Below are 13,723 nucleotides of genomic sequence, written 5' to 3' on the forward strand. Positions count from 1 at the left end.
TGGGATTACAGGCTTGAGCCACCGCACCCGGCCTCAATTTTTATTTAAACTTTGTTTCATAAGGCTACTGAAATCTAAAAGAAAGAAAAAGAGAGAGAGGAGACAGAAGTGAAAGGGAGAGAGAAGATTAATTTATATAGTTAATATGCCTGGAAAAACATGAATATGTGTATTTTGTCCTCCCACACACACTGCACAATCACATATACCTTTTGAAAATATTGATTGATATTCTGTGTATTGGGGCACATATTTGATTTGCAAATGTGTAAGGGACCAATGCAAGTTTATGACTATTGATTTTACAAAACTGTTGGTGGTGATATAGATGAAGTTTATTCCAGTTAACAAACAGGTTAAAAACTTCAAGCAAGTATTACTGAATTCATTTTCATAAATGGGGGAGTTGGCAGAATTGAATGAAAAAGTCAGAATTATGCTGCCCTCGGCGTGACTTAGTTCAGGTCATTAACTTTTATGAATCTAAGATTAAATTGATGCGACTCTTCAGAGCTCTAATTCTTATGTAATGGCTTAGATCCTTGCCAGAATGGAGGTTCCTGTGTGGATGGAGTGAATACTTTCTCCTGCCTCTGCCTTCCGGGTTTCACTGGGGACAAGTGCCAGACAGACATGAATGAGTGTCTAAGTGAACCCTGTAAGAATGGAGGGACCTGCTCTGACTACGTCAACAGTTACACTTGCAAGTGCCAGGCAGGATTTGATGGAGTCCATTGTGAGAACAACATCGATGAGTGCACTGAGAGGTGAGCAACCAATCACTCGAGCATCAGCATCTTACAAGAGAAAGGGAGAAAGGGAAGGAAACTTCAGAGCACAGTGCTAGAATTGTGGAGCAGGGATGAGGTGTCCACATGGATCCCAGTCCACAGTCATCTATTGCCCAGTTACTGGTTCCTGATAAACATATATAGTTAGAAAGTTAAAGGTCAGAGGTTGCAAAGTTTATAGGGATGGTTTATTATTTCTTGCTTAGAGAACTAGAAAGAGCTATAATTCTGTTCTGTTCTTCCCTTGGTCTCTTGTTCATTTCAAAAATCCAAAAATTCCATTTTCTCTGCAGAGATTGGAATTGTTACCAGTCTTTAAGAAATTTCTGGGAGTTTTGTTTCATTTCTTTTTATAATATTATGAACATATTTGTTCTATTTGTCTTTTATAAATAATCTATAGTGAAGAGGATTTTTCAAATAAATTAAATTGACTTAGAGATAAAATGAAATGTGATACATGGGAAAACTACAGAAGAACTGGGTAAAACCTAGAAAACTTCACTTTCTCTAGGTATCTATACTAAGCTCAGTCTTTTAAATACTTCTAAGCCTTTGATTATAGAAAGGAAGTGGGCATGTCAGAGCTTCTGGCACCCAATCTAGCTTGTAAGAAAGTTTACAGGATATGGGTTGCTCAGAGGTATTTGCCTCTGTAACATCTTAGATTCCAGAAATCTTACTTTCTAGTAGTAAGTCACAGGCACCAGATGCATAGCTGATGTTGCTCTCTCTGTTTGCTTCTTAGCTCCTGTTTCAATGGTGGCACATGTGTTGATGGGATTAACTCCTTCTCTTGCTTGTGCCCTGTGGGTTTCACTGGACTCTTCTGCCTCCATGAGATCAATGAATGCAGCTCTCATCCATGCCTGAATGAGGGAACGTGTGTTGATGGCCTGGGTACCTACCACTGTAGCTGCCCCCTGGGCTACACTGGGAAAAACTGTCAGGTAATTGACTTCCTTCCCATTCACCAAACTGCTCCCCTAGAGCAGCTGAATATTATACCTGTTCACTTTCTAGTCTGAATAAGTTCCTTCTAAAAGAGACTATTGTGGATCTCAGGGATGTCCCTGAGATAATCTAGGTAACTTCTTAATAACTTGCAGATTCCAAAATGGTGCTGGCAATATGGTATAGATTCACAAACGTAAGATCTTGAAAAGAGGCTAATCAAGAACTGCAGAAAAATACATGTGGGAAATAAACACAGTTTTTATTTTGTTTTTTGTTTTGTTTTGTTTTGTTTTACATTGGAAGCACAGAAAGAACCGAAGAAAATAGAGAATAATCAAAATAACCTTTTAAAGGTCAGATGCAACATCTAAGGGGGTAATAATGATAATTGTTATATCTTACAATGTGGTAACATTCTCAAAACCAAACAATTTACATATCTTTTAAGTTCAAATATGTAAATATACACTTCCATAAAATTTTAGAATGGAAAGAGCCCTTATAGGCAACTAATCTAACCTTTGATTTCATGGAAGGCAAAACTGAGCTCCAGAGGGGCAAAGTAACTTTTCCAAAGTTGCATACCAAACAGCACTGTATTTAATTTTGTGTTATTCACCTCTTTAATAGTGATAGAATAATAACTCCAAGGAACATAGGAATAAATGGCCAAACTTAACTTGAAGGGCGCTTACTTAAGTAAGGCTTAGGCTATATTAGACATGCGAGCACCCACCTCCACAGAATTAAGCGGCTTGTTGCTGATTCCATGGATCCCGAGAGCATTTTTGGTTGGGCTCCTGTTTGTTCTCATAGCGTCGATTGGAAGTGCTGGCGAAGCACTCCTTCCTTCTTCCAGCAAACAGTCTATATTGTGAATTTGGCCTTCCTCTCCTCAAGGGGCCAAGCCACTCCGTGTGTGAATTCCGATGAAAGGTGCCAGTCCTTGTGCACTCTGCCTTAGATTGCCTTCCTTAGAAATGAGTTCTTAAACGGTTTTAGGCTTATTAACAGGCATTAAGTCCTTTTACCCATATTCACCAAAGATAGATTTGGTCAAGACCCACATGGATTTCTCACACAGGATTAGCATAGAAAGTGTGAACTTGTCTGACTGCTTTAACTTTTTCTTTCTAGCACTGCGGGGTGGCCATACATGTAGGCAAATCATGTCTAGAGCATTGGGAATAGCTTAACCTGTTGGGTTTCCTTGAATTTTTAAACTTTTTTGGTAATAGCTTTTTAAATAGAAGACCTAAGAGGAATTAGACTACAGCAGGCCCTCAAATAACTTTGTTTCCTTCATCGTCATTTTGTTATAACATTGAGTGGGGGGAAAATCTGTTTTTGGCCAGAGCTGCTATCTGTGTGGGGTTTGCATGTTCTCCCCATGTCTGTGTGGGTTTTCTCCAGGGACTCCAATTTCTTCCCACAACTTAAAGCCATGTACATTGGGTGAAGTGGACATGTCTACATTGTCCCATTGTGCCAGAATAGGCTCTGGCCACTCATGAACCTGAACTGGAATAAATGGGTTAGAAAATAAATGAATGGGGCCGGGCACGGTGGCTCACGCCTGTAATCCCAGCACTTTGGGAAGCTGAGATGGTGGATCATGAGGTCAGGAGATCGAGACCATCTTGGCTAACACAGTGAAACCCCGTCTCTACTAAAAATACAAAAAATTAGCCAGGTATGGTGGCAGGCACCTGTAGTCTTGGCTACTCGGGAGGCTGAGGCAGGAGAATGGCATAAACCCAGGAGGCGGAGCTTGCAGTGAGCCAAGATTGCACCACTGCACTCCAGCCTGGGCGACAGAGTGAGACTCCATCTCAAAAGAAAAAAAAAAAAGAAAATAAATGAATGAATATACCAATTATTGTAAAATGAAAACTCATAAAGCCTATGATAATCATACGGGTGCACAACAATAAACGATGTGGTACAAAACCACCAGCAAGCCTGCCATATTGGTTAGTGTTGCTTTCTGAACTGTGTGGTGGTAAGAGGTGCTGACAGTTTTGCTTTGCAAACATTTATTCCTTGACTTGACCTGCCACCACTAGGACTACCATTACTTGCGGATTCACCAAAAATTGGATAAATAATTTTCTTACTTGTTTTTATTAATATTTCTTTTTTTTTTTTTGAGACGGAGTCTCGCTCTGCCGCCCGGGCTGGAGTGCAGTGGCCGGATCTCAGCTCACTGCAAGCTCTGCCTCCCGGGTTCACGCCATTCTCCTGCCTCAGCCTCCCGAGTAGCTGGGACTACAGGCGCCCGCCACCTCGCCTGGCTAGTTTTTTGTATTTTTTAGTAGAGATGGGGTTTCACCGTGTTAGCCAGGATGGTCTCGATCTCCTGACCTCGTGATCCGCCCGTCTCGGCCTCCCAAAGTGCTGGGATTACAGGCTTGAGCCACCGCGCCCGGCCAATATTTCTTAAATGAATGTATAGCTTGTTTATTTTAATGTTTAATATTAAAGGTGGGTGTTAATTTGAAGTTTAGTGACTTTTTTAACCAGAAATAAGTATAGGAACTTAACTCTTTTTTATATCAATTAGACTGTGGTAAAATTGGTTTCATTATATATTGTTGTCCTTAAAGTCACAGTTTCCAGGAACCTAATGATGACGTTAAGTGAAGACTTATGGTACATAAAAATGGTTAGGTGTACCTCAGAACACTGAATCTAGTTTAAGGGCTCTTTTACCAGATGAAGGCTCCTTTTCTTTTTAATCAGTGTGCTTTTCTTTGATTTCTTGTAACACAATAGAACTTCTTTTTCTTCATTTCTAGTGTTTGAATTTTGATGTATGTACACCCCTGCCTCTGTTTCAGACCCTGGTGAACCTCTGCAGTCGGTCTCCATGTAAAAACAAAGGTACTTGCATTCAGGATAAAGCAGAGTCCCGGTGCCGATGTCCATCTGGATGGGCTGGTGCTTATTGTGACGTGCCCAATGTCTCTTGTGACATAGCAGCCTCCAGGAGAGGTAAGCTTTGCTCCCTTGGACTCAGGTCATTCACTGAAGTATTGACTGACGAGTGGCATTTAGAGCAGGTATTATTTTTTGGCAGATAAAAGGGAAGGGCAGATAGTAGTGGGTGGGCAGGGCTCTGAGGAAAGGGCTCAAGACAGAAGATGTAAGGGTAGAGAAATAGGTTCAGAGATTCCAGGAAGAAATGTATTTGAAATGAAACTAAGGTATATTCCACTTTCAGGGTTTATTTTTAATATGCATCTGGTACTGAGGGCTGTGAAGAATTGGCTAAGAATAAGATTTGATGTGTCAGCCAGTTTAGGTTTACTGGCTCATCAGTTGATTTGAACTCCATGTGTCACATGTTCTTCTGTGACATTTCTTCCTCACTGGATTTCCCAGGTGTACTTGTTGAACACTTGTGCCAGCACTCAGGTGTCTGCATCAATGCTGGCAACACACATTACTGTCAGTGCCCCCTGGGTTATACTGGGAGCTACTGTGAGGAACAGCTCGATGAGTGTGCGTCCAACCCCTGCCAGCACGGGGCAACGTGCGGTGACTTCATTGGTGGATACAGATGCGAGGTGAGGACACTGAACAAGCAGAGGTTATGGACCTCCGAGGAGATCATACAACTGTTATGAGCACTGATATATTGAATTTAGCTGCTTGTATCTTATATTTATAGTTTATAGATTTTTACCAATCCCCATCATAGTGTTTACCACTGTTTCTTTCAGCTTCTCTATGCAGTAAGTTAACATGTCCCTAGTATGATATTTTTATAGATGTCTGGAACCATCCCAGCTCCTTAGGCTTGCTTTTAGGATTCGGAGCCAAGAGTCACTACCAGAGTGCATTTTACAGGCCCACCCAACACAGCAGTACACACTTCCCTGAATAGCAGCTGAGATAGGAAAAACTGCTTTGTGGAGTATTCCTTTGGCCCCTGTCACCTTTGTATGTAGTCATTAATCCGTCAACTAGCAATTTTCTCTCAAAAAAAGTGTTGCTCATCCTGGTCCCCATAGCGTCATGCTAAATGTTACATGTATATATTTGAGGAAGTATGTGTCTTCAAGGGACATGTCACTGTTTTAATGTCTGGGCTGATAATGGTTAGAGCAAGCAAGATATTAGCAAAATGCCTGAGACATTAATTTGATACCAATTCAAACCATCAATCAACACTGAGAAAAGCTTTGCTTCTCTATTGTTATATGAATGAGCCAATGATAGCTTCTGTATTTTGGCCCCTGGGTTGTTTATTTCTTCACAGCAGGCTGGGACTCATTAGCTCAAAGGCTTGCCAGTGCCAAACCCAAAATTTGACACATCCAGTTGTTTTAAACATAGCACTCAAATAAGCAGATTTTTAACTATTTAGAGCTTGCCTGCTTTGCATAGCCTGCAAAACAGCAGCCAAAATCTGCTAGCCATAGTATAAGTAGGACAAGATAAACCCTGGGGCCATACAGACCCCAGACTGATGCTGGCCTTTAGAGCTCTCTGACCCAGAGATTCCTACCACTGGCTGCTGAGTGACATCACCTAGACTCCCTCTCTGATCCTTCTTTCCCAGAGTTTACTTGCTATCTTCCTCTTACCCACCTACCCCTCTGGGAGGTCTCATGCTATATGGGACTTCTCCCACATGCAAACCTGTCAAAGTGTCCAAATAAAGCCACCTCACAGCCATATCTTTTTTCTTGGTCAGCCCTGAAATCCTTCCAACCCTTATAGCCACCACAGCCAGCCAGACCCACCTCCCTCTACCCCCAGCCTTATCTCAACCAGTTTCTCACACATATATGCAGTTTCCTAAACCTGGAGATCAATAATTGCATGTCTGTACTACCATCCACATATGCCTTTTGACTGAGTCATAGGGTCCTCATCACATACAGAGGAATGTGTATTTTAAAGATGAGGAAACCTGTACCCGGGAGGAACAAAAGGTTTGCACACAAGTCAAATCTGAAATATCCTTCATTGTATTCAGTCTTTGCCTTCCCTTTAAAGTGCCTTTTTCAACTGGAGGAGGAATAGGTAAATGCCAGTAAGCTGCACGTTTTCTGTCCCTGCGTAGAATGATTAGCAGAGATTGTGATGGCTCCAGAGAAAACATACAAAAGCTAAGTGGGGAGGTAGGAGAGAGTCACAGAAATGTTCCAGATCTCACTTGCTCTCATGGTCTGTTTCCAGTAACGGTCCAGTATTTCTTGTCCTTTTTGTTTCCTCATGGCAGTGTGTCCCAGGCTATCAGGGTGTCAACTGTGAGTATGAAGTGGATGAGTGCCAGAATCAGCCCTGCCAGAATGGAGGCACCTGTATTGACCTTGTGAACCATTTCAAGTGCTCCTGCCCACCAGGCACTCGGGGTATGAATCATCCTTATCCATTTTCCATCGAGGGCATTGTCTAAGTTATAAAACCATTCTTAGTGTTCAGGGGATTTTATAAAATCAAAGATAGTAAGACTAGCTTCATTCCAAGCATTTAGTTCTGCATCCTAGTAATTCAAGCCATTTTATTCTCCCATCTCTTGCTAACTCTGATGTTGTGATTTATGTTCTCAGTTTTATCTGGTTGTTTGGCATCTTAATATTCCATGAAATACAGAATATGGAACTGATACAATATTAGCGTAACATAACAAAATTAGCCTGGTCAGTAAGATTTCTTGTTGCTTCACAGAAAAGCAACTAATGACCTCTAAAATAAACAATTTACATTTACCTGCTTATGTGTTTTTTAAATTAGCCAAGTCTTACCTCTATAAGGTGGGGGAATGAATGAAATGAAAGTATCTGCCTATTTTCATCACCTCAGGGGAGGATACTGATGGTGCAAGGTTCTACCTTAGGAATTGCAGTAAGGCCTGATGAGAGATGCAGCCATGGACTGTGAGTTATGGGGCCATCATTCTTCTGTGGGCATTGCCACTGCTTTTCAGCTGAGTGGTAGGGCCATCATTCTGCTGCAGACATTGACACTGCTTTTGAACCATCCCTTGGAAAGAGTTTTGAGTATTGTGTATCAAAAGAGATGTAGTTATGATGGGGCCTACTCTGAGAAGCCTGTGAAAAAAATGTTAAAGGTCCACACTGGTGACAAATTCATTCTCGTTAGTGTCAAAGAGAACAGAATGCCAGAGAAGTATTTATGTTGCCATAGAGCTTTGTGTCAGTAAAGTTTGAAAATTTGCCTTCCCAGATATCAGAGTTTGACTAAATTAAAATAGGAGAGTACCCTACCAGTAGGCTGGTTATTGAGGAATGAGGTTAATGGGAAGAAGAAAACTAAGGAGAAACGGTCTTTAAGTATTTGAAGAATTGTCCTGCAAAAAGGAGAATTGTTCTTTATTCTGGAAATCAGTGGTTGAGTAGAAATTAATTCCAATTCATTGTTAGTTTGAAGAATTGTCCTGCAAAAAGGAGAATTGTTCTTTATTCTGGAAACCAGTGGTTGAGTAGAAATTAATTCCAATTCATTGTTAGTTTGTTCCTTTGAGAAATTGTACTGGTTAGGAAAAGCTACGATTCTGGCGATAGCTATTATCGTAGTTCATTTATGTTGCTATAAAAGAATACCTGAGACTAAGTAATTTATTTTTCGAAAGAGGTATATTTGGCTCACAGTTCTATAGGCTGTATAGGAAGCATGGTGCCAGCATCTGCCTCTGGTGTGAGTGTCAGGCTGTTTCCACTTATGGTGAAAAGTGAAGAGGAGCCGATGTGTGCAGAGATCACATGGCAAAAGATGAAGCAAGTGAGAGGGGAGGGAGATCCCAGGCTCTTTTTAACAACCAGCTCTCATGGGAACTAATAGAGCAAGAATGCTCTCATTGTCTCGAGGATAGCACCTTGAGACATTCATGAGGGGTCTGCTCCAGGGACCCAGACACCTCCCATTAGGCCCTACGTCCAACATTGGAGATCACATTTTAACATGTGGTTTAGAGGAGTCAAACTTTAAGCTGTAGCAGCTAATTAAACCTCAAATCTCAGAGCTTAATATAACACTGATTTTGTCACTCAGATAAAGTCGAATATGTGTTGGGCTACCTTTCTCTGTGTTTTAGATATGTAGTTTGAAACACCTGGCCTTCAAGGCCTCCACAGTACAGGGAAGAGAGACAGACTTGAAGGGTCATACAGCAGCTTTCACTAGCTCAGTCTGGAAGCAACACACATCACTGTCCCCCACAGTATATTGACCAGAATTATTAAATGGTCTCCATGACTTCCAGGGAGGCTGGGAAATATAGGAGAATACATGAGTATTCATCAGACTCTAAAATCACTGCTATACCATGAACTTTTAATTAATAAGACATGTCCAGTCCTAGAATGGATCATTTCAGGAGGAAACAAAATTTTTGTCTCTTCTAACCATGTGGTAAAGATGGCTTAGAATACTAGTTTCGATATTACCATGACAGTCTTTTTCTTTCAGCACTTTGAATATGTTATCCAACTGCTTTCTGATATCCATGATTTTTAATGAGAAATATGCTGTTAATCTTGTTGAAGTTCCCTTATATGTGATACATTGCTTCTCTCTTGATGCCTTTAAGATCCTTTCTTTATCTTTTGATAGTTTGATTATGATGTGTGTAGGTATGAATTTCTTTGAATTTATCCTACTTACAGTTCCTTGGATTATTTTACTATGTGTGCTTGTTTAGGTATGTGGAACGGTATTTTTTTTTTTCATCCTGACTTAACTTCTCTGGACATTGGTAAACATTCCAGGAAACTCTAAAGTCCCATAACCCCATTGTGAGAGTCATCACAATGTGTGTTTTGGTCACTGTATTTCTAAGCCTTGGATCTTTGCCTACATGTCCCTCCAGTTTCCCAGGTCGAGGGCTAACTGTAACAGTTCTGCCTCTTCCTATTACTTTGCTTCAGGCTGAGGTTGAGTTCTCTCTCATTTGATAGATCTGTTTATTTCTGGTGGTTCCATTCTGATGGGGAAATACACATTTATGCTCATTTTACTAGCAATCCCTAAATATCAAATATTCTTTGAGATAGGGAGCATATACTGGATTTTGTTTGTTTTTACTTTTTTGTTTTCAATTTACTCTATGTATAAGGTGAGATATGCATATATACATATAGACCAAAAATGTATTCACACGTAGAAAAGTATACAGTGAAAATACTTCTCATTCCCATCTCTCTTCTGGTGGGCAAATTTTCCCTCTCCCACAAACATGTAATCACCACTTTTAGTTGTTTGTGTTTCTTTCTAGAATTTTTCAAAAACTGTATCCTTCAAAAATTTTGTTATGTAGAGAGAAGCCAAATGCAATGATATTTTATTTCCTTTACTTTTTACTCTGAAGATAGAATATTAGACACATTTTTTGCACTTGATTTTTTTTTACTTAATTGGAGATATTTTCTTTTTTTTTTTCTTTTGAGACGGAGTCTCGCTCTGTGGCCCAGGCTGGAGTGCAGTGGCCGGATCTCAGCTCACTACAAGCTCCGCCTCCTGGGTTTATGCCATTCTCCTGCCTCAGCCTCCCGAGTAGCTGGGACTACAGGCGCCCACCACCTCTCCCGGCTAGTTTTTTGTATTTTTTAGTAGAGATGGGGTTTCACCGTGTTAGCCAGGATGGTCTCGATCTCCTGACCTCGTGATCTGCCCGTCTCGCCCTCCCAAAGTGCTAGGATTACAGGCTTGAGCCACTGCGCCCAGCCCCAATTGGAGATATTTTCATATCAAAATATAGAACTTCTCTCTCCTTCTCTTTCTATATATATTATATATATTCTATATATATTGATGCCTTTAAGATTGTTTATCTTTTGATAGTTTGATTATGATGTGTGTAGGAATATATATTATATATATAGCATATATAATAGCTATATATATAATATATATATATGTATTTTTTTTGAGATGGAGTTTTGCTCTTGTTGCCCAGGCTGGAGTACAATGGTACGATCTCAGATCACCACATCCTCTGCCTCCTGGGTTCAAGTGATTCTCCTGCCTCAGCCCCCCGAGTAGCTGGGATTACAGGCATGTGCCACCACACCCAGCTGATTTTGTATTTTTAGTAGAGACAGGGTTTCTCCATGTTGGTCAGGCTGGTCTCGAACTCCTGGCCTCAAGCGATCCATCCACCTCAGCCTCCCAAAGTGCTGGGATGACAGGCGTGAGCCACCACGCCTGGCCCGAACTTCTTCAATATTTTTTATAGCTACAGAATTCCCTTTTACAGGCATGCCATATTTTACTTAACCAGTGTCATCATGATAGATATTTCACTTATCTTACAGGCATATAAGTATATTGGTAAAACAAATTTTCAGAAATAGAATCGCTGGATTGAGTAATATGTACATTTATAATTTTAATCAGTAATTGCAGTATATCAGCATACTGGCTTTTTCTTAAGGTGGAGAATATATTTTCATTTAAGAATCATTTTCTTTTCCTTTTCTTGCAGTTTCTCTGTATATATATGTATGTGTGTCTTTTTTACCCCATTAAGTTGTTGATTTAATGTTTTGTGGAAATTGGCTGTCTATGATATTAAAAAAACAAATATTTTCCCAGTATGTTGTTTTTTATCTTTTGATTTTCTTCATAGTGATATTCAGTGCAAACTTTTACTTTTTAATCAAGTTGAATTTATCATTTTTAAAATGGCTTCTGGATTTTGAGTTGTAGTTAGCAGCATCTTATACACTTGAAGGTTGTAAAGAAATTCTCCCATATTTTCTTCAAGTACTTTTTCCATATGGTTACTCATTTGTTAATACACAATTTATTGAATATTTTGTTTTTTATATAATGATTTGAGATGGCACCTTTGCCAGATTCTAAATTCCCATGTGTATTTTTGGTGTTCTTCTGGACTTTATTTTCTCTGTTATTCTGTTAATTCACCAATAACATTCTGTTTCAATTAAGGATCTTCTTCTTCATAGTTTTCCTGGTTATAGTTACAGTTTATTTTTCACGTAATTTTATAATCAGCTTGTCTTAATAAATTCCTGTTGGTAATTTTTATTGGAGTCTCATTAAATTTATGAAATCAGTATAGAGAAAACTGACAACTTTATGATGAGGAATCTTGCTAAGCAAATCCTGGTATGTCTTTCCATTTATTCAAGTCTCTTTTGTGACTGTTAGGACAGTATTAAAGTTGTCATCATATAAGTGTAACACATTTCATGTTAAGATTGTTCCTAGGTATTTTGTCTTTGGTAATTTGGTAATTGCTATTGAAAATTGGGACTTATTTTACATTTTTTAAAAAATAATCTTGCTTTTGTTAGTGTATGCTACAATGCAAGTGGCAGGAATACAGAACTGTTTTCTTTTGTACCTTTTTTTATTTTTATTATGATTATGATTATTTTTTGAGACAGAGTCTCGCTCTGTTGCCCAGGCTGGAGTGCAGTGGCGTGACCTTGGCTCACTGCAACCTTCATCTCCCGGGCTCAAGTGATTCTCCTGCCTCAGCCTCCCAAGTAGCTGAGATTACAGGCATGTGCCACCACACCCAGCTAATTTTTGTGTATTTCATAGAGATGGGGTTTCACCATGTTGGGCAGATTGGTCTCAAACTCCTGACCTCAAGTGATCCGCCTGCCTCAGCCTCCCAAAGTGCTGGGATTACAGGCATGAGCAACTGCGCCCGGCCTCTTTTGTACCTTTTTGAATTAGTCATAGAATAATTTCTAGAATCGTCATTGATTTCTTTTGTTTCTTTCTAAGACACTGTATGCAGATATTCATACTAGATGGCTCATTTATATCTATAGTACATTAAATGAGTCCTGTTTTAAATGACTTTTGAACTCTCAGCAGGAAATTTATCCTCTATTTTTGTTAAATAAAAAGCACTGGTGCACTTATACACTATTACAGAAAAAAGCCAGTGATTATAAAACTTAAAAATGTATTTCATTCAAAATTCAGTTCCAATTGTTACCAATATATTTACATAACCTATGTATAGTCATGGGTCACTTAACAGTGGGGATATGTTCTGAGAAATATGCCCTTAGGCAATTTCATTGTTGTACAATCATCATGGAGTGTAATTATACAAACAGAGAGAGTATTTGTAATTACACAAACAGGGAGAGTACACCATAGGGTGCTACTTCACTGGATTGAGTGGGACAGTACATGTGGAGCTCTAGTGTGTTCGTTCCTTTACTTGTACAACTCACCAGAAGGATGACAGCTGTCATGAATAAAGCATGTGCTTTGCCCTGCCCAACTACAAGGTCCCACTACCAGTTGAAGAGTATACTCTTGATTCATTGTGAAAATGCCAACAAGTGTGGTTATGCCTTGCTGGAAAGCAAGTTAAAAGGATTTTCGTAATTCTGTACCTCTTCTCTTTCCTCCAGGCCTACTCTGTGAAGAGAACATTGATGACTGTGCCAGGGGTCCGCATTGCCTTAATGGTGGTCAGTGCGTGGATAGGATTGGAGGCTACAGTTGTCGCTGCTTGCCTGGCTTTGCTGGGGAGCGATGTGAGGGAGACATCAACGAGTGCCTCTCCAACCCCTGCAGCTCTGAGGGCAGCCTGGACTGTATACAGCTCACCAATGACTACCTGTGTGTTTGCCGTAGTGCCTTTACTGGTGAGAAGCTCTCTAGCCTCCTGGCCACTGCCGTGGAAGATGGTTTTAGTGAACAAATTGGGCCCTGTGACTTGTCCCAGACCCAAGTGAAGCTTTTCTTATATAAGAAAAACAACAGTAGTTTAATTTTTAAAAGCCAGCTTTTTTTCTTGGTCTGTACTCTATGGATGTTACAATCAGTGTCTACCTTTAATTTTTCCTGAGAGATTCTTTTGTTGCGCATTGATTATATCATGCTATGGCAGGAATATTTTTTACAGTGTATATTGAAAGTAGTTGAACAAAATAACATTTTTAAATAGTGGCAAAATATCCAAAACCTAAAATTTACTATCTGAAGCATTTTAAAGTGTATAGTGT

The 13,723-nt window shown here is 39.8% G+C and overlaps 1 protein-coding gene across 1 annotated transcript in view; it reads left to right on the forward strand.

The window, feature by feature from the left end:
* NOTCH2 (notch 2) overlaps nucleotides 1–13,723 on the forward strand; it is a 167,803-nt gene that overhangs the window by 136,842 nt on the left and 17,238 nt on the right. The window contains exons 18-23 of the mRNA XM_011933036.1: nucleotides 539–767; nucleotides 1,540–1,741; nucleotides 4,589–4,742; nucleotides 5,133–5,317; nucleotides 6,982–7,114; nucleotides 13,127–13,363. Of these exons, the coding sequence (XP_011788426.1) occupies nucleotides 539–767; nucleotides 1,540–1,741; nucleotides 4,589–4,742; nucleotides 5,133–5,317; nucleotides 6,982–7,114; nucleotides 13,127–13,363 (1,140 nt within the window). The remainder of the gene's footprint in view (nucleotides 1–538; nucleotides 768–1,539; nucleotides 1,742–4,588; nucleotides 4,743–5,132; nucleotides 5,318–6,981; nucleotides 7,115–13,126; nucleotides 13,364–13,723) is intronic.

Source organism: Colobus angolensis, unplaced genomic scaffold, assembly GCF_000951035.1.
Source record: "Colobus angolensis palliatus isolate OR3802 unplaced genomic scaffold, Cang.pa_1.0 Scaffold124, whole genome shotgun sequence".
NCBI classification, from domain to species: domain Eukaryota; kingdom Metazoa; phylum Chordata; class Mammalia; order Primates; family Cercopithecidae; genus Colobus; species Colobus angolensis.